At 34.7% G+C, this 26,978-nt stretch overlaps 1 protein-coding gene and 2 long non-coding RNA genes across 5 annotated transcripts in view; 2 read left to right on the top strand and 1 right to left on the bottom strand.

Moving 5' to 3' along the window:
* LOC143910007 (uncharacterized) overlaps window positions 1-14,833 on the bottom strand; it is a 260,391-nt gene extending 245,558 nt beyond the window's left edge. The window contains exon 1 of the long non-coding RNA XR_013260427.1: window positions 13,780-14,833. This is a non-coding gene — a long non-coding RNA (uncharacterized LOC143910007). The remainder of the gene's footprint in view (window positions 1-13,779) is intronic.
* The window catches only part of LOC143910004 (uncharacterized), an 805,996-nt gene that overhangs the window by 681,241 nt on the left and 97,777 nt on the right, over window positions 1-26,978 (top strand). The window lies entirely within an intron of this gene.
* LOC143909092 (uncharacterized) lies at window positions 8,729-12,936 on the top strand. 2 transcript variants are annotated; one of them, XM_077426993.1, is made up of 3 exons: window positions 8,729-9,945; window positions 10,025-10,258; window positions 10,408-12,936. In XM_077426993.1, the coding sequence occupies exons 1-3, from the start codon at window positions 9,832-9,834 to the stop codon at window positions 11,707-11,709; spliced, it is 1,650 nt and encodes a 549-aa protein (XP_077283119.1). In that variant the 5' UTR covers window positions 8,729-9,831; the 3' UTR covers window positions 11,710-12,936. The 2 variants fall into 2 exon arrangements, with proteins under 2 accessions (XP_077283119.1, XP_077283120.1); XM_077426994.1 differs by having other exon boundaries at window positions 9,546-9,945; window positions 10,025-10,211; window positions 10,442-12,936.

The following is a 26,978-nucleotide window of genomic DNA, read 5'->3' as shown; positions in this document are numbered from 1 at the left end:
ATCGGAAATTGTACCTGTTAATCCTTACCTTTTTTTATTCAATTACTTAAAAAAATAATAACCAACATATATGTATTTTTCTAATAGTTTAGAAGAAGAGCGCCTTAAGTCAGTTGTACGTGTGCCGCGCGTCTTGTTATGGTCCGTACGCACCAAACCAACGACGATTTTGGGCCAACTTTTAAAACCAGTAGCGTACAAAATATCGAAATAAAAATTAAATAAAAAAATTGAAATTAAATATCAAAACTAAGCTAACGAGCGAGATTGAGCTAAAATTAGATCATCGTTGATGTTTTGAATTACAATAATGTTTTGAATTACGACGATATATATATTTTTTTTATTTATTTATTTATAATATTAGCCACAGTGACATTACAGAGATCTCCATCGCGTCGCTGTGGCCGGTAATTCAGTAATAATAACATGATAACAGTAATAATAACTTATAATAATAACAATATTAACACAACATCATTAAAATCATAAAATCATATATAAAAAAAAAAAAACATAGATAAAGTAATAACAATCATTAATATTTATAATAGGCAAAATCAACCACTCAACCAGATTAGTATATTTTATATTGAAGAGGTCAATTTCACCAGAAATCCTGTTAAGCAGATATATCGCTCTAGATATAGGAGCCGTTGACAACATATTTGTGCGAGCCACAGGAGGAACAAACAAATCACGATTTCTCAAGTCCCTGAATTTACAAGGTGCATTAAACCTAAATTCCTTTAGAACATGAGGATTGTGTATTATCCCATTCAACAGCTTAAAAAAGTGTCTTCCCAGTAACATATTCCGACGAGACTCCAATGAGTTGAAACCTAACGCCCCTAATAGGAATGCACTAGGATATAGCCAAGGATAATAACCATACTGTTTCAAATAAAGATATCTCAGAAACCGTTTTTGGATTCTCTCAATCTTCAATGAATGAGTTATATGGGTAGGATTCCATATAATAGAAGAAAATTCTAGAATACTACGTACTAAAGATTCATAAAGAATTTTAAGCACCAACGTACTCTGGAAAGGTTTGCTAACTCTTAGTAAGAATCCCAGCATTTTTGTTGCACGCAAACAAATATTGTCTATGTGTCGTTTAAATTGAAAATTATTCGAGAACAAGACCCCCAAATCACAATATTCATCTACAAACTTTAATTCAACACCACTTAGGCGATATGGATAAATCAAGCGATTTGAAGATCTTGTCACATTGAGAACACAGCATTTTTGAATGCTAAAAAATAATTTATTATCGACAGACCAACTTGACAGCGCATCTAAGTCCAATTGGAGAAGGGCTGCGTCACTATGAGACTTAACTGTCATAAAAAGCTTAAGGTCATCGGCGAATAAAAGATAGTCTGAATATTTAATTATTTTTGAGATGTCATTAATGTAAATTAAAAAGAATCATGCACAGAGTCGTCAAGCCAGGTTTCCGTTAGTACCAGGATATCAGCACATTGAAAAGCCGAGTTAGAACCTAATTCATCCAGTTTAGATTTAAGGCCTCGTACATTTAGAAAATGCTTATATTATGCATTACAACCAGAGAAATATTATAATTACGAGCGAAAAAAACCTTGTTATTGTTTCTTATAAGTCGTCACGATACACCAATGTGTTTCGCCGTCGATGAAATATTTAACAAAAAAAATGTCGGTGATTTGTCAAAGGGTTTTTTTTCTTTCATCGAAATAAAATTAATAATCACACATTATCCGATAAATTTTACCTCTGAGATGGATTTAATTATTTGATTTATTTCGACGAGAGAAACAATTGAAGACATTATCCGATAAAATTTACCTCTGAAATGATTTAATTAATTGATTTATTTCGACGAGAGAAACAATTGAAGACAAAAAAATTTCCTTTGATAAACCGACAACATGTCGGGTTGAAACCATCACTCGGTCACCCATACTAACACATGATATATTCTCAGTAACTGCGCATTACGGGGAAGTAAAAATAATAATTCTTTGATTTTTTTTTTCGATCTTAGTGCGTATCTACGTAAGTCAAAACATCTTCGACAAACAAAAGTCGAGGATTACCTGTATGTGATTGTTGATGATCTAATTTTAGGTCAATCTCGAAAATTTATTTAAATTGGGCATGTTCTGTTTTAACTTTCAATATTTTATTTTAATTTTAATATATTGATTATAATTTTATTTTGATATTTGAATTTAATTTTAATATAATAATAATATTTTTAATTTTGATATTTAATTTAATTTTTATTTCGATATTTTGTACGCTACTGGTTTTATCCCGCTGGTTAAATCGTTGGACCAAAATCGTCGTTGGTTTGGTCCGTACGCAGCATTACATCATTATTTTCTCCTCTGTGTTATTAGCAATCCTGAATTTGATTTCATTACCATTATGTCATCATCAGATAGCGCATACAGATTGAGGCGACCTCAAAGTGAATCGACGTGGTTCGGTCGTCCGACGTGTATATGTATGCAGGGCCGCCAAGAGGGGGGGGGGGAGACTGGAGCCCCGTATCGGAAATTGTACCTGTTAACCTTACCTTTTTTTATTCAATTATTTAAAAAAAATAATAACCAACATATGTATTTTTCTAATAGTTTAGAAGAAGAGCGCCTTAAGTCAGTTGTACGTGTGCCGCGCGTCTTGTTACATCATTATTTTCTCCTCTGTGCTATTAGCAATCCTGAATTTGATTTCATTACCATTATGTCATCATCAGATAGCGCATACAGATTGAGGAGACCTCAAAGTGAATCGACCTCAAGACGAATCCTCCCACACACGCCGCCGTCCGCGTCAACATGGGTCACCTCAAGGTAGACCTCCGGAATTCCGGAGCGTCTGTAGCCCCCTTTAGAAGAATCAATTACAAGAAAAACCAAAAATACCGCCGGTGAATCTGTCTCTTGGCTTAAAATTCAATGGATGCGATTTTTAAAAAATGCACCATATAAGATGCTGTGGCGGCTCTACGACATGGTCGAGTTTCGGTTACCATCCTGCGAGTTGGGACCAACTCGGCCGTGTTCGGAGTGTCGCCGTCCACACACACGATATTTCCGGTAATTGGACTATTCGTCACATTGGGGTGGTCACAAAGACAATTTTTGCCATGAAAATCGCGAATACACAATATTTGGCACTCAAGTTCTCGTTAGTATGATGGACTTTTCGGCTGCCAGATGTTCCGTTATAGAGATTTTAGTGACTTTGTGACGAGTAATTTGTGACCAGTAATCACCGAACCGATATTTCCATATCCAGTTCCCATATTGCAACCTATGGTTAGCAATTTAGGAACTGGGTATGGAGAATATTGCAAATATCATCACTATCATCACTTCGTCTTCGGCCGTCATAATAAATCAGCGTGCATTAACAAGCCTGTCGTCTCATTCGTTCCACCCCCATAAAGGTCTGTTCATACCTAGTCGGACTAAATCGAACTAAAATAAAACGATCCTCTTTCAAACTACATAACATGTGTTTCGTTAGGCCGGGATACGGTCAACATACCTTCCCTGCCTTACACTATATAAAACTTCATTGGATGATGACTAAAGCCCGGACCCAGAAGGTGCCGCGTATTGTTCAAATTGTACGGACGCCAGGGGTTCTCAATCGAGACGCCACCGGCGTCGGTTTTGTGAGATAGCTCGTGGTAAGCATGGGCGGGGCTGGTTTCCTCACGGTGTCTTCCTTCGTCGTCGGTGGTCTGGTCTCTGCTTCTGGCTGCTCTGCTCTCGTACCGTGTGCGTAATTGTGAGTGTGATACGGGAGAGTGGCGGGAAATTATATGTAATCAAAAACAGGTCGTAAAGCTGTATATGATGAATATATTTGCAAGTTGAATTTACATAGAGAAAACGAACAAGAGTTAACTGCCACTTCCGGTTGAGGGATGATTACCAAATTTTATATATAACTTTTTATTACGCTTAAACTTCTAGATATTAAATTTCAGTTCAGTAAACTAAAAGGTTTCTGAGAAAAACATAAAAAACCTCGATTCTCTAGACTAAAAGTATTACTTCCGGTTCAAATAAAAATATTTAAAAAATATAAGGTTATAAAAATTATTATTTCTATCACATTTAAAAAGATTTCAGTCCGATTCGATTGGGAGATAATTGAATTCAAAAACTTAAAAAAAAGAAGCCACTTACATATGTATAAATGGAGGTACCATTTCCGGTCAATTTAAAAATTTGAAAAAATTTTACGTCGTGTCGATAAGAATTTCAGTAACCGATACTAAGTTTCAGTTCGATAGGATTAACGGTGTTCAAAAAATCCTCAAAATAGACAGACACACACACATTTTTTCTAGATCATGAAAACGTGATCAGTAATGGATTCTGAGTGTGAATTAGTCAAAATCTCGAGTTCGAATTTTCACATGATCACGAAACTTCATCTATTGTTACTACGCACATAGATAAAGTAAAAATAGAGAGTAGAACAGTAAAGTATATACAATAACACAGTAAAGTATATACACAATCACAGTAAAGTATATACACAATCACAGTAAAGTATATCATTTCTCTGCTTACGAGCGAAAAACAATTATACGGTATGAGTTGATTTGAGATTGTATTTGTATATTCATGAATTCGCTCCCATTCGATAAAAAAAGAGGTTAGTAAAATCCATCGTCTTGTCGGGAAATAATATTATTAAATACATTTATCGGATAAATTTATCTCAGACGAATGAAAAAAAAACCCTTTGACAAATCACCGACATTTTTTTTGTTAAATATTTCATCGACGGCAATACAGTAGTTATCTTGATGACTTATAAGAAACAACAACAAGGTTTTTTTCGCTCGTAATTATAATATTTCTCTGGTTGTAATGCGCATCGTCGTTATTCAAAACATTATTGTAATTCAAAACATCAACGATGATCTAATTTTAGCTCAATCTCGCTCGTTAGCTTAATTTTGATATTTAATTTCAATTTTTTTATTTAATTTTTATTTCGATATTTTGTACGCTACTGGTTTTAAAAGTTGGCCCAAAACCGTCGTTGGTTTGGTGCGTACGGACCATTAGGGTGGCCAGCACAAAAACATCGGCCAAATCGTATTGGTCATCCATATATGGTCATCCATACATATAGCTGCAGGGGCTGTATGTATATGTATGGATGACCAGTGGCTGTGTATGTGTCGTCGTCTCGATCAGCTTACTCTGGAACGGTGCGGGGTGAGGGAATTAGAAAAAAGTGTAACGGTTATGACCTCGTTTTTATTGAGTTGAACGGCCGAGCCGGGAGTTGTTCGGCGCCTCTGCCCCTTTATGGCGGGGGCTGTGGATTGAGTAGGCTGTGGCTGTGGCTGTGGCTGGTCAGGAAGGGTAGACCAGCCACGCCAACACCTTCTCGGTCGGAGTCTCACGAGCGTCTGAGAGCTCGCCGTGTTCGAGTATAGTCGGTAGACATAGTCGGTGAGGCACGACTATGGAAGAAGCCATACTCCTTCTATTATGGAGGGCTTCTATGATGCCAATGAGCGCTCGCCGTGATCAGACTCAGACTCGCGGATCACGGGGCCAGAGTTCGGGGCTTAGTTCGAGGCCGGCTTTTACGAGAGTCGCTACATCTGGCGGTCCGCGCCGGGATCACCGGGCGCCGGACCCACGGGAGAATCTAGAGCGACTGACATATGGTCGTTGCAAAGAGGGAAAACAAAGGCCGAAGCCGTAAGAGAACAACCAACGGCCATGAGGGCTTTTAGCTCGAACACCGACCATCAGACAAGTAGTCTATAGGGGGGTTGAAGGTTTTGGACCGTTTCCCGGCCTATGGAAATTCAGTTGAATTTTGAAGAGGACCTTATGGAGGATGAACGAATGAGACGACTGGCATGTTAATGCACGTGTTTATTATATGACAGCTAAAGGCAGAGTGAGTAGCGGCTCTCCGAACCCAGCCGAGTTGGTCCCCACTCACAGGAAGGCAACCAAACTCGACCATGTCGTATAAGCGAGCCGCCACAATACTATTGAATTTCATTCGGAATTATTAAATATGTCAATTTTTTTTTTGCAATACATGGCCAAAATGCCAATGTAGAAAGAATATTTTCTTTGATCAGCGGACAGTGGACCAAAGAAATAAATAGGTTGAATATTTCCACTGTCCAGGTTATTTTGACTGCTGTATATAATTATAAAAATATTTCATGTACAGAATTTTATACAGAAATAAAAAGCTTTTGCACCAAATTAGCAGTGTAGATAAATATAACAACAGAGATGATGAAATTGAGAATGAGAATGAAGAAGATTGAATTCAACAATTAATTCTTAAGCGCACTTTTCGTGTTCCTATTATTATTATTAACTATTATTATTTACATTTATGTATGTGCCGGTTATTATTAAATTGGAATAAGTCATATTTCATTTGTAATTGGATTTTGTTTAAATTTGTCTTAAAAAATATTTTGATAATACTACATGAAAATTCATATATCTTTACATTTGAACTTCTGTTTTAGGGTTTTATGTAAAAACTTTCGGTGCGGCGCTTTTTTTGTCTCATTGTATTTTTAAGGAGGGACCCCAGTTTTTTATTAAATGTTCTCTTTTTTTGACCATCACAGTTGACAACCCTTCCCTCAATGGCCGCGTTAACACTAGAGGTATCTGCCACGGTATTTGATAGATCTATCAAATACCGCGTGTTCGAACGCTATATCTTGTTTTCCAAGGCCGTAATCTAAAATCTTAGGCGAGCCACGCGCCCCTCCATAATTCCGGCAGTACCCATCGGATTGCCTTGGGAGGATGTCTTCGATATTTCAGAGAGCGTGTCGCGAACATATTTACGACATTTGCTCGGCTTATTACTTTATTAAATTATCTTTCTATTTATTACTTAATGGTGTTTTTACCCGGCTTCGCTCGATATTTGTAATTTAAACCGCTTAAACATGGCCAATCTAATAGTAAACATTTTATTAAATGTATTTGAATAGTTTTATTTTGTTTAAATTTATTTATATATTAATTTGTTCGCTGACGTCGTGGATTTACGAACCAACAATACAAATTATTTAAATAAGTAAAAAAAAACGATTACTTAGATGTTCTACATATTACGAAGCTGCAAGAAAATCAAGCCGAACGCGACGAAAGAAGATATAAAAAATAAAATAAACAGCTTACGCAGCAATTACAGATCGATTAAAATTATTACAAAGTTGTATTAATTTATTTGAACTCTTAAAACAAATACTTTGTACGTAAAAATAATTTAGGTTTTTGTTGGTGTCAATTGAAGTTTGTATACGTTTGTGTCCATAACCTCATTTTTGTTAAGCTGAACTTTGTTAATTTTAAGTTTAATTTGTTTTTATTGAACTGGTTAGCGAATTTTTACATATAATATATTTGGCAGCCCCCCTGGTACTGGCCGTAAACCAAGGCGCTAAGGCGAGGTATATACCGCTAGTGTTAACGGATAGATCTATCCAGTGGCGGACTGGCCATACAAGCGAACCCACTATCTGTTAGAAAATATGGGCCCTCAGTAAAATTAAATAACTTTTTAACTATTTCACGTGTGTAAAAATTTATAGGATATTGAACTTTGGGAACTAAAGTTTGGATATTTCAACAAAACAAATTTCTTACGATATACAAAAACAACTAATACCTGCTTTAACAGCTCAAGGATCGGTTAACTTTTTTTATTAGGCTCAAAAGTAAGTTTCAACAATTGCGTGGGCCCTTTTGCCGGGCCCACGCAATTTGCCAACGTCAATATTATGTATATACCAATACCAATGTAACAACTACCTACTGAAATAAAAATGGTAATAAACAAATTTCCGTGAATAATATAAACTGAATTGCATAAAACAATTTTGATAGGACGATTCATCATCAACCAGCGATTTAAATTTACTTCATACTTTCAAAATAACATTTGATTATACTTCGACGATATGGTAAGATTTAAATACACAATTTTAAACAGTTTCCGAATATAAAATCTATTCCTAATCTAGACACATCCATGTAAATAGAAATATAGGATAGGGGCCCCCTCCCCAAAATCCCGATTTTCGAGTAACATTAATTGAAAATATTATGCATTTTTTTCAGGGACGTAATTTGGGGGGGGGCATAGGGGGGTTAGGGGGAAAGGTCCCCTTTACTTTATTTTGTCTCAAAAACAAATTTGTAACGTTTATTTTTCCGAAAGTTCGTATATTTTTTGTTTTCAAGAAAAGTTTTAAATTAATATTTTCCTGAATCGGTTCAATCACAAATGGTTTTATTCCTCGTATTTTTATTATATTCCAGACGTGCATTATCTCACAAAACAACGAATGAGATCGATTTAAACTTCATGTGTAACGAATTCGGTCCAAAAAAAGTTTTAGTTATTTAATAAAATTGCTTTCTGCCCAAAACCTTATCAAATTTAGTACATAAAGAATACAAATATGAATTTTCAGCTTGATACGTTCAGGGGTGTGGTAAAAAATTTTTTTGATTTTTTTAAGAGGAAAAAATCCCACTTCTGGTTAATTAAATTTGATGATTTATTATATTTTCATCACATTGATACAAGGAATTATACATAAAATCGTGAAGAGCAGACATATTTAAAGGGTCGATTAAAATAGCGGAAGAAAAATCCGGTAAACTGTCACTTTCGGTTAACGGGTGTTCACGAAATTTTACACACAGAGTCACACACATTTTTCTATATTATGTAAACGTGATCAGTGATCGATTCTGAGTTCGAATTTTCGCATGATCACAAAACTTTATCTGTTGTTATCACGTACATATGTACATAGATACAGTCAGTAGAAATTAAGTTAATTCATAGTTTTTTAGTGACTCAGTTTGATGGTCGATTTTTGTTGACCATATGAAGATTTATGGAAAAAATTTTCGTCTGCGGCGTTTTTTTCATTTTTTACATAATATTTTTTTATGATTAGTTTTTCAAAAATAAGCTTTTTTTCATATTTTATAACTCAATAAGGTGTATGCAAAGAATATTTTCCATTTTTATTCCGATATAAAAAAGATTTTTTGAAAAAAAAATCAATTTGACCAATCTTTGCCTGCCCCGCAAGAAAAAGCTGAAATGAGGTCCCTGATTGTTTTCTACCGAAAGTAAAAGCCGCTTTTATGCCGCATTCTTTTATGACACATTCTATATACCTGGGACAAGAGTTAAAACGAAATATACAATCGATTTTGCTTTTGCCATTTTTCTTGTACCTAAATTTGTATATTCCCATTTTTAAAAATTCTATTTATTTTTTACCCTCGATTTTTAGCGTGATGGAAATAAGAAAATTTTGTTATATGGGAGGGGGTGGGGGAGAATTTTTTAACCCTGGGTGGGCCCCCTTTGACTCCTGGCATGCACTGATTTCAGGCCCAGTCCGCCACTGGTGGTGGAAACTTCTAGTGTTAACGCTGCGAAGGGCATTGACTCAATGAGAATCTAAAAATGTGTCGATCTGAAAATCTGATTGATATATATTTTTTTTATTTTTCCGTTTCCCAAAGTTACTAGGGAATAAACCGGGCTCTTTTTAGTCGCGACCGGGTTCTTTTAGTTGGGACCAGTTTAAGTTTGCAGCACTATACACTCACACATATAACCATATTATTGTGACGTTTGACTATCTTATTGTACTGGGTCATTGATGGTTGGGTCAATTAGAGAAGCAAAAGGAAAAGCAGAAGTCAGAAGCAAAGGTTGGAAGCGTCTATCCACTCTCCAGGAGTTTGTGCTTCTCCCTCCCAAGTAGCGATGGAGTGCAGACTTTGTCTCTGCTCTGCTCCAGCAGAGTCCTTCGTCTCCATCCATGACGACCCTCATCCACCGCGTTTGGTGCAACGCATTTGGACCTGCTGTCAGCTGCGGGTCAGTCACGTTACATTTGAACCACTGCTATTGATAATTCACTACTGCTCGTAATCGCCAATACCCCTCCTATTTGCAGGTCAGGAAAGGAGACCATCTGCCAGATTTGATATGCCTTTCTTGTGTCAACAATCTGGAATTATTCGAAAGCTTTCGAAACACTTGTTTTCAGAATGACACAAAGTCGAGAGTGGAATTAGACGAGTATTTGAAAATCAAGCCGGAGGAAGTTTTGCTGGAAGATTTAATATGGGAAGATGAGTTGGGTGCTGAATGTCCATCCAACAATTGTAGTTCTCCAGACGCCGGCGAGGTAAGTAAATAGGATTCAAGTTCTTTAGATGTATTCTTAGCGAAACATGCTGTTGATCGAAAACATAAATTCACATGTAAAATAACATCTAATCACAAAATAAAAAAGTTACACGTGTTAAATTGAATAACATTCGGTTTAATTTTTAGATCCCCGGATCATATCGGAGGGATCATATGGCAGCAATAAATGATACCAATAGAGAAATTCTAGCGGAAGAATTACCATCTCCAAAAGCATTAAATAAGATGTGCTCTACACATTCTGAATTGGACGGTGAAATAGATATCCACGACAAATTGTTAACTAATCAAAAAAATCTTGTGACACAGAAAAACTCGAATTCTCGAAGAAAGCTGCATGATTGTTCAAAATCTTGTAACAGTAAACATAATCTAAGTGTACACACGAGGGTTCATAGTGGGGTAAAGTCACACAGATGTGACGTTTGTTCCAAATCTTTCTTTTTCAAATCTAGACTCCGTTTACACATGGGTATTCATACTAGGGTAAAGTCACACAAATGTGACATTTGTTCAAACACATTTACTACGAAACAAAATCTTAAAACACATATGGGTATTCATACTGGGGTAAAGCCACACAAATGTGACATTTGTTCAAAAACATTTATTAGGAAAGACAATCTTAGTGTGCATATGGTTACTCACACTCGGATAAAACCACACAAATGTAATATTTGTTTACAAACATTTACTGTAAAACAAAGTCTAAGTGCACATATGGCTATTCATACTGGGGTAAAGCCACACAAATGTGAAATTTGTTCAAAAACATTTATTCAGAAAAATAATCTTAGTACACATATGGTTATTCATACTACGGTGAAGCCATACAAATGTGGCATTTGTTCAAAAACATTTACTACGAAACAAAGTCTTAATGAACATATGTATATTCATACTGGGGTGCGGCCACACAAGTGTGACATTTGTTCAAAAACATTTACTAGGAAAGACAATCTTAATGGGCATATGCTTATTCACGCTGGGATAAAGTCACACAAATGTGACATTTGTTTACAAACATTTACTGCAAAACAAAATCTAAGTGCACATATGGCTATTCATGCTGGGGTAAAGCCACACAAATGTGACATTTGTACACAATCATTTATTCAGAAATATAGTCTTCGTACACATATGCGTATTCATACTGCGGTAAAGCCACACAAATGTGGCATTTGTCCAAAAACATTTACTAAGAAACAAAGTCTTAGTGAACATATGGGTATTCATACTAGGGTGCGGCCACACAAGTGTCACATTTGTTCAAAAACTTTTACTACGAAACCAAGTCTTAGTACACATATGGGTATTCATACTGGGGTTAAGTCATACGAATGTGAAATTTGTTCAAAAACATTTACTAGGAAACAAGCTCTCAGTGAACATATGGGTATTCATACTGGGGTAAAGTTACAAAAATAGAAAATAATTTTACGTCAAAACAGGTCATTTTGGTCCCATTGTTTTTCATAACATTCGTAAAATTTTTGGCATGTTTTGTGTTCAGATTAAAGGTATGTAGACGGGGAAGCACTTAAGACCTTTTATTTCCAAAATAATAAGGGAAAAATTAAAAAATTACTATTTTTGTAAAAGAACGTTACCTTAATACAAATATCTCTTCTAAGCGAAAGTTAACTTCTCATTTACCTTACCTCTGCCAAATTTACTTTATCTCCATGAACATTATTTACTAGCGCCCAAAAGTTCTTTCCAAATGCTACATATCCATTTGTAAATGCGGCAGTAGTACTGGTTCGTTCGTCCTACGTGTTTATGTTCATATGCTGGGCCGCCAATAGAGGGGGGGGAACCGGGGTCCCGTGGTCGAAATCGTTCCTGTTAATCCTTACCTTTCGTATTCAATTATTTTAAAAAATAATTACCAACATACATATATGTAGGGTTGAAATTGATCGAAAGGCTGGTATATGGGCTATAGCTGAGAAAGAGTATATTACGACTGATTGTGAGAAAGGGATGAAAAGTGGCAGAGATGTAACGGTTAGTCGCAGTTGGACCTGTGCTCCGCGCGGTTGTTTACTAATCCTCCGCACGTATCATCTTAATAAACAACATGACTGAAAACGCACGTGTTTGGTCTCCACCTCAACCGCCACATCCTAACCGTGGTCCTGAACAGCGTCATCTGCCAGAATCCTTTACCACATATATGTATTTTTCTAATAGTTCTGATAGATTTTTACAAGATATGTATATTTTGAAGTTTGTTATGGGGCCTGGAATTATTTTTCCCATGGCTCGGAATTACTCTCGGCGGTCCTGTATGTTTAAACGTGTCGAAGAAAAACAATACCCATTTTTTGATGATATGCTAAAATAGTCGATTTCACAAAACTTTTATTTTGTATTTATAACAATTCCAATCATAATTTACAATAAATAAATCATACATAGTTGTATTATACTATTATTATCTTATTTCTTTAAATATTGTATGTAGGCTTGTACATCAACGACATACAACCCGCAGTCTGAAGTAACACCAGTTGCGGTCCAAAATGATTTACATTATCAAGAAGTGTTTCATTGAATGTGAAAAATATCTAAATATGAATTAGTATTTATGTCAAAACCCAATAACATATGTATGTTCACTAGATATCCTACATTAAAATCTATATTTTCAAATTTAATGTTGTATTATTGTTTCTTTATTATTTTATTTTTTTTTTACATTTTTTTCATATTATTTTTAGATTAATCTTGTTTACTTGTTTCCGGCCATAGTGGTGTTTTAGGGCAACCTGTTAAGTTATCATGGTCTAAATTTAATTTGAAATAAATAAATATACAGTACACTCTCGATTATCTGGGGTAATGCTGGGGTGGAAGGGTACGGATAATTGAAAAACACACATAATCCGAATTGAATATAATATCATATTAAAAACACAAATTTTTGTTTCATAATTTTTATACTCCTTATTTATTAAGCAAAACGTTCATAGTTAAGCAGAGAAGTGGTCTCTAGTAGTTAGTACTGGTGTTTTACCGTTTTATGACTAATGTAACCACTAGTATCTTCTTCACTTGTAGTTGTCACTCTCATTTTCTTCTTCTTGAGAAACAAAAGAAACTATATCTGCATCATCCATGCGTTTAAAACCTGGATAACTTACATCATGATCTATTAAACCATGGATCACTTATACCAGATGCAAACAATACGAGAAAACTATAACCGATTTTAAGAAAAGAATTGAAATAATGCAAAAACAATCCAGGCCTTCTACATCTATTCTAAATGAGAGCAAGAGTCTTGACAATATAACCGAACATTACTACACAAATGAAGAATAACTCGAAAATGAACTTAGCTATAATGCAGAGAAAAATAGTAAAAAAATAAAATTAGATAAAGTGTAATATTCCCCCCAAAACAATCTGAATGAAACATCAAAACAACCAATAAATAAAACTAAAAAAGAACCACTACCAACTCCTATTTATGTGAGCAATGTTTTTGACTTTGTGGCGGCTCGCTTATACGACATGGTCGAGTTTGGTTGCCTTCCTGCGAGTGGGAACCAACTCGGCTGGGTTCGGAGAGCTACTACTCACTCTGTCTTCAGCTGTCATATAATAAACACGTGCATTAACATGCCAGTCGTCTCATTCGTTCATCCTCCATACTGGTGACCCCCGACATCGAGCCACGCAGCCTCGATCAATTTCAACATGCCGCTCATCCCTGCCTCGCCGAGTCAGGCGGGAGAAGCTACCCGCCGCGCCCCCATCGCCATCAACAGAGCGCGTCGCGGCCCGCGGGTGACAATAAACGAGCAGACACGGCTACCTACCTACCGACGTCCAGCCACAACGTCGACGACAGGTGCTTTTAAAAAATGGGGGAGCGAATGAGACGACGATCTTGACAGCTGGATGTGGAGTCATGCGCGATCCACTACACATAGAACGGTCATCCAGCACCACAAGACATACACCACCTCAGCACCATCATCATCATCATCATCATCAAGGCCCCGTCCGTCCCCACGAGCGTCGTCACGCCGAGACGGGCGGTAGCGCTACAACAACTCCACGAGCCACAACGACTCACAGTCCAGCTCGGAGTATCATCAACCACATCGATGCCCCTGCCGCCCCCGCCGCCCCACCAACCGACATCAGCCTCGGAAGAGCGGCGCCGCCGCAGCATCGCATCGCATCGGCGCGACCATCGGACCACCCACCGTCCTGCTCGCGACGTCACCGCCCTCGAATCTACCGACCATTCAGGGCGGTACACCTATGTACACAGCGGATGACCCACGTCAACAATTTTTTTTTCTCCCCACGTAATAATTTCTTTCTCTTTGTGTAACAATAATTTTTTTCTTTTGTAAAATTTGTTTCTTTGTAATTTTGGTATCGCTGATGCTGGGGGGGGAGTGATGTGGCGGCTCGCTTATACGACATGGTCGAGTTTGGTTGCCTTCCTGCGAGTGGGAACCAACTCGGCTGGGTTCGGAGAGCTACTACTCACTCTGTCTTCAGCTGTCATATAATAAACACGTGCATTAACATGCCAGTCGTCTCATTCGTTCATCCTCCATAACTTCAATAAGTTTAGAGCTCATATTTTATCAACAACAGAAACACCACCCATTCGATGTCAATTTAAAGTAATCTCTAATAATAATATCAAAATCACTACACAAACCGAAGAAGATTATCGTAAAATCTAAAAAACACTTTTTTAAACCAACTTTTTGTTCACTCTATTTTTTTGTAATATACCCAGAATGTCCTCTTTTTTCAATGTTGACAATATTATTACGCAGTCCGTACTATTTAAGTACGGAGTAAACGAAGGTGTGTGTTCTCTGAAGAAGTGCAAAAAATGTTTATATGTTTTATACCGACATTAATATAAACATCGTAAACTCTCGAATGTTTTTAATTATTATTTAGTCGATTAATAGAGCGACTTTCATCGGTTTGTTTGTTAAAAAATGTGGATCAACCGTAATAAATGCTTATTCCTAATCTTACGAAATTCCAAAATATGTAAAATTTGTATTCAAAGACATTTATTTATTTACATTAAATTAATTTTAGAATTGCTGGTATGTAGTCAATTCTAGAAACTCATAAATCGACCCGTTTTATTCGACCTTTTTTAATTTATTCCAATATTATTTTTTCAATATCGTATTCAAATTATTATTAATATTATTAATATATCACTGATCAAGTGATTTACTTTTACAATTTCTTGCTGGAAATTTGAAATCTGAACCGCTGTATTAGATAAACAGATGAGTGCTGGATGACCGTTATACATATGTACATATGTATGTAAATGTAAACATGATTCGTTATACACGTACATATGTACATATGCATGTATGTATGTTGCTACTTTACAAAAGCAATAGATATTAAAAACCATGTGAACTGTATAATAGGTAAGTAAATACGAAATGAGCCTTAAATAATTTTGCAATCAATCTGTCGATTTTCATTCAGTATTTTTTTTCTTGTCCTTACCTACCAAAACAATGAAATAAATGGTCGGTCCCAAAATTGCAAACATTTTTCAAATGGACACACTTTTTTCTCTTTTAAATGTTATATTTCAGTTTTATCAATTGGATAAATTCACATCCTATTCTCAATTTTGTACTGCACTGTAATAGTTATACATAATTACAAAATATTTTCTAGCAGTGATTCATTCAACATTAGATGATATTTTGGACCGATGCCTTCGACAAAAAAAAGGGGAAGAACATAATGTTTGATATTTTTACGATACAATGGTCTTAATGCAATACAATGCCTCTTTGGCCCTTCTGCGAACAAATTCTCTCATTGCCCCGAAAATATAAAAATCGATATTCGTACAAATTTACGTAAAAAATATTCGTACAAATTAAATGTTCAAAAATAAAAATATAAATACTTATATAATAGCGCGAATTGCATCGGCTTTCGATGATCTTAAAAAATATGGGATCAACCGTGTGATTGGTGCTTATTTTTAATCTTACGAAAATCCAAAACGTGTAAAATTTGTAACTCTCAACATTAAATCAATTCTAGAATCGCCAGTATTTAGTATATTCATCAAATCATAGTTTTAATAAAGTTTTTTGGTTTACTTTTTATTGATGAATAATGAAAATAAATATTAAATTGAAAATTTTCAAAATAACATATGTACATATGTATGTATGTACATGCATTCATACAACACATACATTGAAAAAAATATTTCCATGCTAATTATAACATTTGAAAATTACAAGGTTTATCTAAGTTTTGGACAAACCTCCTAAAACTTTTCCGATCGCTTTGAAACTTTGCCATTTTTTTTGGAATAAAAAACGTTTATTTTATCGGAGAGGTTTTGAAAAAACGATGAAAACCATTTCAGAATAATTTGAATTTAATAAAAGGATAAAGGGTATAAAATCATTTACGTCATTGCATTATTTTAAACCAAATTTGAGGGCCATGAATTTATGATACCGCAAAAACCCGTTGAAAAACCTTACATACATATGTATGTATAACATGTCATGTAAAACAATCAAGAAAAAAAGTAGTTCGAGAAACAGTTGTCAAAAGTCGTTTTGAGAACTCTTTTATCAAAACGACTTGCAGAGCATCTGTAGCCTAGCCTACGAGGCGCGGTATTATTTATCTTTAGGCAATAAAACTGCCACTCATGGTAAAAAAAAAACGTTTTGAATGAGTTCGTTCATTCGGTCCAAATATTTGAAAATATATAATTTCTTGTAAGGTCTTTGTAATATTTTATACGTATAAAATATTATTAAAGAAATTATACATTAGATGAACAGATGAGCGCTGGATGACAGTTATAGATGTAAACATAATTCGTTATACATATGTATGTATGTTTCGAATTTACAAAAGCGAAAGATATTAATTAGTAAAAATATACCTTATTAAATTATTGATAAACGAAATGAGCCTTAATTACTATAAACTATCATATAGATTTTAATGTGACTATAATAACACTGAGCAACAAAAACGAAAGCATTTAAATTGCAATTACCGCTAGAGTTAGTACGTTTAGATAAAAATAAAAAATATTGAAATAGAAAACCAATCCTTATAAACGAGGTGAAATAAAATAATTGCCAAATAAATGCAAAATAGCACGGAGAAAAAATCCGTAAAAAAAATATATTTTTGACTTTTAAAATTCGCTAGACAATTAATTATAAGTATTTTAAAGCAATGCAATATCACAATCAATAGGAAAAACATCTGACTATTGATTCCAATACTCACTTTGAGCACAGCAATACTAGGTTTTGAGTTAAAGACCGCAAAAGCCAAAAAACTGTAAAAATCGCGCATTTTTTTAAACGCTCATATCTCGTAAACGATCACCAACCAGCAAAAATCAATATCATATTCGAATTCAGTGGGTCAAAGTTAGTAAAGATTGGTTAGTCTCCGCTCTGGTAACTAAAAAACGTGATTTTTTGTGGCTCAATGTAATTTTCAACAATAACTATAGAACGGGAGATGTTAAAAATTGCTTTAAAAAGCTATTTTTTTCGAGAATTGCCTCTGTGAATCGTAAACGATGTAATAATTTAATTATGGGAAAAGCCGAAAAAAATTATTCGAGCTCCGCGAACGAATTTAAGTATGCGCTTTTTTTTCGTAAACGTATTTCATCATTGAAAAAAAATATAATCTTGAAAACTTTGAGAATCGCTACTAGAAAATATTTTGTAATTATGTTTAACTAATACAGTGTTGAGAAAATTGAGAATAGAGTGTGAATTTATCCAATTGATAAAACTGAAATATAACATTTAAAAGAAAAAAAAGTGTGTCCATTTGAAAACAAACTAAAACCACTGCGCGAAAGATTCAATCGATCATTTTTCTTTTATATTATTTTGGAGAATATGTAGGTACATATGATTTGTCATCTTACAATTATTTTTTGTGAAAAGGTGCTACACATGTATTTATAAAAGTACGTTTAATATAAAATTCCAGCAAATGTAATATAATATAGCGAAAAAAATTAATAGTATGATTCGTGTTGTTACGAAAAATTGGTAAAACTGAAACGAAAAATAAAGCGGTATAAAGCATATGTATGTAGGTAGAATATTTGTCAGTGCATCGGAAATTCCTATAACGGAGACGGTCGCGGTCGTTCCTTGCAAAACGCAGAGTTTACGTAAGCTTGGCGACCACTTCACCAGCGGGCCGAGTCGGCGGTCGCCCAGTCGCCGTCGCCCAGTCGACGATCGCCCAGTGCGACGGGCGCCCAATTGACGCAGTGCCCGCCAGTCTCGTCGTCCAGTTGTCGCAGTGGCGAGTAACACTGGTCGACCGATCGTCCTGGGCGCCCAATTGACCGTGTCCCGGCAGATATGTAGCGACCTCAATTGTTGGGACCACTTACACATATAACCAGTGGCGGACTGGGACTGAAATCAGTACATGCCAGGAGTCAAAGGGGGCCCCCCCAGGGTTAAAGAAATTGGTCCGCCCACCCATATAACAAAATTTTCTTCTTTCCACCACGCTAAAAATCAAAGAAAAAAAATAAATGAAATTTTCAAAAATGGAAATAAACAAATTTAGGTACAAGAAAAATGGCAAAAGCAAAATAGATCCATAAATTTCATTGTATATTTCGTTTTAACCCTTGTCCTGGGTAAATAGAATGCATCATAAAAGAATGCGGCATAAAAGCGGCTTTTACTTTCGGTAGAAAACAATCAGGGACGTCATTTCAGCTTTTTCTTGGGGGGGGGGGGGGGCAGGCAAAGATTGGTCAAATTGAATTTTTTTTCAAAAAATCTTTTTTATATTGGAATAAAAATGGAAAATAATCTTTGCATACACCTTATTGAGTTATAAAATATGAAAAAAATAAGCTTATTTTTGAAAGTAATTATAAAAAAATATTATGTAAAGAGAAAAAAGCGCCGATTTTTTTCTACAAATCTTCACATGGTCAACATTAATCGACCATCAAACTAAGTCATCAAAAAACTATCAATTAACTTAATTTCTACCAACTGTCTTTTCACTTTATCTATGTACATGTACGTAATAACAATAGATAAAGTTTTGTTTTGTTTTTCTTCAAAGCACATAGCAGCGATTATTTTATTAGTTACCCAAAAGTAACATATGTACATAAGAAATAAACGTAGCTTTCATATGGACCCCCAAATTACGTCCCTGAAAAAAATGCATAATATTTTCAATTAATGTTAATCGAAAATCGGGATTTTGGGGAGGGGGCCCCTTTCCTATATTTCTATTTACATGGATTTGTCTAGATTAGGAATAGATTTTATATACGGAAACTGTTTAAAATTGTGTATTTAAAATCTTACTATATCATCGAAGTATAATCAAATGTTATTTTGAAAGTATGAAGTAAATTTACATCGCTGGTTGATGATGAATCGTCCTATCAAAATTGTTTTAAGCAATTCAGTTTATATTATTCACGGAAATTTGTTTATTACCATTTTTATTTCAGTAGGTAGTTGTTACATAGGTATTGGTATATACATAATACTGACGTTGGAAATGAGCCCGGCAAAAGGGCCCACGCAATTGTTGAAACTTACTTTTGAGCCTAATAAAAAAAGTTAACCGATCCTTGGGCTGTTAAAGCAGGTATTAGTTGTTTGTGTATATCGTAAGAAATTTGTTTTGTTGAAATACCCAAACTTTAGGTCCCAAAGTTGCAATATCCTATAAATAGTTAAAAAGTTATTTAATTTTACTGAGGGCCCATATTTTCTAACAGATAAAGGGGCCCACATGCCATCGGGCATGTTCGCTTGTATGGCCAATCCGCCACTGCATATAACCATATTATTTTGACGTTTTACTATCGTATTGTACCGGGTCTTTGATGGTTGGTTCAATTAGAGAAGCAAAAGGAAAAGCAGAAGTCAGAAGCAAAGGTTGGAAGCGTCTATCCACTCTCCAGGAGTTTGTGCTTCTCCCTCCCAAGTAGCGATGGAGTGCAGACTTTGTCTCTGCTCTGCTCCAGCAGAGTCCTTCGTCTCCATCCATGACGACCCTCATCCACCGCGTTTGGTGCAACGCATTTGGACCTGCTGTCAGCTGCGGGTCAGTCACGTTACATTTGAACCACTGCTATTGATAATTCACTACTGCTCGTAATCGCCAATACCCCTCCTATTTGCAGGTCAGGAAAGGAGACCATCTGCCAGATTTGATATGCCTTTCTTGTGTCAACAATCTGGAATTATTCGAAAGCTTTCGAAACGCTTGTTTTCAGAATGACACAAAGTCGAGGGTGGAATTAGACGAGTATTTGAAAATCAAGCCGGAGGAAGTTTTGCTGGAAGATTTAATATGGGAAGATGAGTTGGGTGCTAAATGGCCATCCAACAATTGTAGTTCTCCAGACGCCGGCGAGGTAAGTAAATAGGTTTCAAATTCTTTAGATGTATTCTTAGAGAAACATGCTGTTGATCGAAAATATAAATTCACATGTAAAATAACATCTAATCACACTTTAAAAAAGTTACACATGTTAAAATGAATAACATTCGGTTTAATTTTTAGATCCCCGGAAGAAAAATTAATTCGAGGGATCATATGGCAGCAATAAATGATACCAATAGAGAAATTCTAGCGGAAGAATTACCATCTCCAAAAGCATTAAATAAGATGTGCTCAACACATTCTGAATTGGACCGTGAAATAGATATCCAAGACAAATTGTTAACTGATCAAAAAACTCTTGTGACACAGAAAAACTCGGATACTCAAAGAAAGTTGCATGATTGTGACATTTGTTCAAAATCTTTTAACATTAAACATAATCTAAGTGTACACATGAGGGTTCATAGTGGGGTTAAGTCTCACAGATGTGACGTTTGTTTCAAATCATTCCTTTTAAAATCTAGACTCCGTATACACATGAGTATTCATACTGCGGTAAAGCCACACAAATGTGACATTTGTTCAAAAGCATATACTACGAAACAAAATCTTAGTGCACATATGGTTATGCATACTGGAGTAAAGCCACACAGATGTGACATTTGTTCAAAAACATTTAGTAAGAAAAAAACTCTTAGTGCACATATGATTATTCATACTGGGGCAAAGCCACACAAATGTGACATTTGTTCAAAAACATTTACTACAAAACAAAGTCTAAGTGCACATTTGATTATTCATACTGGGATAAAGCCACACAAGTGTGACATTTGTTCAGAAACATTTACTACAAAACAAAAACTTAGTACACATATGATTATTCATACTGGGATAAAGCCTCACAAGTGTGAAATTTGTTCAAAAACATTTACTACGAAACATAATCTTAATACACATATGGTTATTCATACTGGGGTAAAGCCACACAAATGTGACATTTGTTCAAAAACATTTACTATGAAAAAAAGTCTAAGTGCACATTTGATAATTCATACAGGGATAAAGTCACACGAGTGTGACATTTGTTCAAAAACATTTACTACGAAACAACAAGTTAGTACACATATGATTATTCATACTGGGATAAAGCCACACAAGTGTGACATTTGTTCAAAAACATTTACTGTGAAACATAATCTTAATACACATATGGTTACTCATACTGGGGTAAAGCCACACAAATGTGAAATTTGTTCAAAAACATTTACTACGAAACCAAATCTTATTACACATATGCGTATTCATACTCGGGTAAAGTTACAAAAATAGAAAATAATTTTACGTCAAAACAGGGTATCAGATGAAATATAAGGGGATCAAAATAACATTTTGATCCCGTTGTATTTTATAACATTCGTAAAATTTTTGTCATATTTTGTATTCAGATCAAAGGTATGTACACGGGGAAGCAATTAAGGCCTTTTATTTCCAAAATAATGAGGGAAACATGAAAAAATTACGATTTTTGTAAAAGAACGTTTCCTTAATATGTACAAATATCCCTTAAAAGCCAAAGATCTCTTCTCATTTCTTTTAACTAACCTCTGCCAAATTGACTTTATCCATAGAAATGTAATAATAATAGAAGGGCCTTTACGAATAAATAATTTTTGTCCAATTTTACGCAGTATGTCTCTATAAATACGCTACAACGAACGGAATACAATCGGATCAATTTACTTTAACGGATAAATGTATCCCATGGAGTTTTTGAATGTATTGTGCAATTTTTACCGATGCTTGCCCATCTTGTGAGTAATATTTTGCAAAAATAATAGAAACAAAAAAATTGTTGAATGTTGAACCTATGGACAGTGTATGCTGTACCTTTGGACAGATATGATAATTTATACAAAGTAAACTATTTCATCCGATGTTGAAATTCTCAAGGTCTACATCGAGTACCAAGCATCAAATATGACTGATGCTAAAAATCAGATCAAATTTTAACATGTGAATTTAGAGATCACTATTCATTTAAGCTGAGTTCCCTCATTTTATGTATCCTCAAGTGTGTATGGTCAATAGTTTAAAGAATGTTTTCTTTCGAAGTTTTGGGTGATTTTAGATAAAAAAGCCAATAAATTTCACTAAACGTCTTTTAAGTTTTGAATGTGATCAGATTACTATTCGAGTGTTAGAACGAGATTCTGCTCACAATATTTGGAATACAAAATTTAATGTGAAATTTTAGTCAAAATATTTTTTAATTGTACTGGAAAAACAATGTTTATATCAATCGTGTGCCAGGTATCAAGTGCCAGGGTGGCGATTTGATTTAAAAGTTATATTATTTAACTTTCTATCCATAACAATAAAACAATAACAACAAAATATTTCTTAACAATAACAATAAAACTTGACTCATATATAGTTCAATGCACGACATTTTATAATACATACACTTTTTTATAACACGCTTTTCACTGTGTCAATAGAATGCGAATTGCGCTCATCTGTCCACTGAGCTTTATGTAATTAATGAGAACACACTTTCAACATAGGCATTTTGCGGTGGGATGGTGAACAAGTATTGTTAACTTGATAACCTTATTAGAACTTTATAATACCAGAGTAATTATAAATTAATTACATACATATATGTATATTTTTCTATAATAAATGTGATCGAGCTTGTCAGCTGTGAATAGCTAAAAATTATTATTCCATTGCTGCAAACCGACGTTGAAGAGGACATTGAAGAGATTTCAAAGAAAAAAATGCATTCAATGGCCTCTAACATGAGGGTAGTAAAATTTTATAACCCATTTGTCTTTTTACATATTTTCGTCCATTTGTGTAGACAATTCATCTGTCAATCATAGAACTAATTTCAAAATATATTATTGTTTTGCCATCTCTATTCAACGCGCGTGATTTTTTTTACATTTACATTTTAATTGTCTTTTACATGTCAAAATTAAATTTTGTATGCAACCCTTACGCATAATAGTTAGTTGTAAATGATGCAATATTAATGTGAAACATAAAGGAGGTATGTAAAAATAATTTTAGCTGTAAATTTCTAATGTCTGCCTTTTTTACATACCTCCTTTTTTCTACAATACAATGTCCGATTCATACATTTGTTTTTTGCTAAACACTAAGTAAAATCTCTCCATCGTAAATCCGAATAGTCGTAATTCGAGACTTGACTGTAAAATAATACATTAAATTTATCTAAATTAATATTTGATATTCTTGCCTTATAATTGTATAATGAAATATGAAGTTTAAAAAAAACTTTCATTATACATATAGCTTGCGAATGTACACTAGAAGACTTATTTGCAGAAGAAATAAAATAATTGCATTTTTAAACAAAGTTTTGGAAAAAAATGATGTGAATTTGATTTAGAGACGCCGTAAAGGTCACATTCAATGTTAAAACTCGAAGTACACGTGACCGCTGGCTGGGAACTGTTTTATCAAAATAAAACGTGGCGTTCAACGTTTATTTATTTATATATTATCTTAGCTATAAAGCTAATTTTAAAAATACATCTTAATTACTTAACTCTAAAATTTATAATTATCTTATATGTACTGTCCCTCACAGAGGTCTTCGCACCTCTGTGAGGGTGTTAAACTAATTCAATGACATACGCTTAAAAAGTAATTTTTTCAATTTAAATAAGTAAACATTGGATACGGTTTAGAACCCCTGACATTTAAACTAATTCATTGACATCTGCAATACGCATAAAAACTTTTTTTTTTTCAATTTAAATAAGAAAAAATTGGATACGGTTGAGAACCCCTGTCATTCATACTAATTTAATAACGCCCGCGATGTGTACGATAAAAAGTAAATTATTTATTTGAAATAAAGTAAATTTTGGAGACGGTTGAGAAGCCCTGCCATATAAACTATTGCAATGTAATCTGCAGTTCATACGCTTAGAAAGTTTTTTTTTTTCAATTTAAATAAAAAAAATATTGGATACGGTTGAAAACCCCTGACATTTATACTAGTTCAATGACATCTTAAAATGATATTCAATGAGTCACAATGACATTCGCTTAAAATGTAATTGTTCAATTTAAATAAGAATATGTTGGTACGGTTGAGAACACCTTTAATTTATAATAATTTAATAACATCCGCGATCTATACGATAAAAAGTACCATATACGTCGATAAATATAATACAATAAAAAGTTACTTTTGCCATTAAAATAGGATAATTTAGGATTTTTGAACATTTTGTCGCTTGAACATTTTTTCCGTTTACATTTTGTCGCGGGTACATTTTGTCAGTGCACTAATTTTCGGGTACATTTTGTCGTTGAACCTTTTGGACTTGCACCAATTGTCGCGTCCCCAATGTAAAGACACCCAAAACCCCCTCCACGATCTAGAGTACCACATCTATCAGCTCAAGAAAGAAAGGTGCTATAGAGTGGTTGTTAGAGGTTCACCGTCATCAACAGACGTTGATGAAATTAAAGGATTCTTTCAAAGATAAAGGATATGAAGTGTCCAATGTGGCAAATGTTATTAAGAAATATACAGCCGATGGCGAAAGAATAATTAAATATTACCAACTATTTTTAGTAGCCCTGATATCAAAAGAAGACTTCAAAGAAATATATGGTATTAAAGAACTTCCACATTGCAGAGTGATAATTGAACCACCAATAAAATTAAAAGATATACTTCAGTTAGGGCTGTCAACTGGTCACTTTTATATCGACATTAATATAAACATCGTAAACAATACGAATAATAACATTATTTATTATGTATCAATACGAAATATTTATATTTCAATAATCATCCATAGAGACATCTATGGAGAAAATCTGGCGAAACCAAAGATATAATAATAACTCAAGGTTTTTCGCAATAGAAAATTGGATAAGAAAGCCAATTTTACAGGAATCGTTTCAAATCAGAAAAATTGACAAATCCTGATATGAAACGACCAACCTCGACAAACCAAGGTCTGGCCAGCAACGAGACTCCAGTGAGAAGCGAACTCGTGACCTCTAGCACGAGAGAATACAACACTTACCACTAGACCACGCTGCTGGTTAATTATATTTTTGAATGAATGAAACCAAATGATATTGAAAAGAATTTATTACATTGGATTAAAACTCTTTATATTCGAAATTCCGAAATCAGAGACCGCCGTAGTTGCCACTTGCAAACCGCGTATTTCGAACAAGTGATAATAACTGTGGCGGCTCGCTTATACGACATGGTCGAGTTTGGTTGCCTTCCTGCGAGTGGGGACCAACTCGGCTAGGTTCTACTACTCACTCTGCCTTCAGCTGTCATATAATAAACACGTGCATCAACATGCCAGTCGTCTCATTCGTTCATCCTCCATATAACTAATAAGTAATTAACGCAACGCATCCGAACTGGACATTTACAGTACTGCCACTACATGAAAACATTCAGATTCATTCCAGTGTTTCATGTGTCAATGGAATTGTCGCCGTCCACACAGACACGATATCTACACACAGGTTGCAATATGGGAACTGGATATGGAAAATATCGTAAATATCGTGGGTAGATATCGTGTGTGTGGACGGCGCCATTGATGAAATGCGAGAATCTAAAGATGTGTCGATTTGAAAATCTGATTGATATACATTTTCACAATTTTCCAACAATTTCCGTCACCCAAAGATCCCAGGGAAAAATCCCGGTTTATTCCCGGCAATAAACCAGGTACATTTTAGTCGCGGTACTACCCTATTGGCAGATATGTAGCGACCTCAATTGTTGGGACCAGTTTAAGTTTGCAGCACTACACACTCACACATATAACCATATTATTTTGACGTTTGACTATCGTATTGTACCGGGTCTTTGGGAAGATGAGTTGGGTGCTGAATGGTCATCCAACAATTGTAGTTCACCAGACTCCAGCGAGGTAAGTAAATAGGATTCAAGTTCTTTAGATGTATTCTTAGCGAAACATGCTGTTGATCAAAAATATAAATTCACATGTAAAATAACATCTAATCACACTTTAAAAAAGTTACACATGTTAAATTGAATATCATTCGGTTTAATTTTTAGACCCCCGGAAGAAAAATTAATTCCAGGGAATATATGGCAGCAATAAATGATACCAATAGAGAAATTCTAGCGGAAGAATTACCATCTCCAAAAGCATTAAATAAGATGTGCTCTACACATTCTGAATTGGACCGTGAAATAGATATCCAAGACAAATTGTTAACTAATCTTG

Source organism: Arctopsyche grandis, chromosome 3 (assembly GCF_051622035.1).
Source record: "Arctopsyche grandis isolate Sample6627 chromosome 3, ASM5162203v2, whole genome shotgun sequence".
Classification (NCBI taxonomy): domain Eukaryota; kingdom Metazoa; phylum Arthropoda; class Insecta; order Trichoptera; family Hydropsychidae; genus Arctopsyche; species Arctopsyche grandis.
This window is presented reverse-complemented; position numbering and strand designations above follow the sequence as displayed.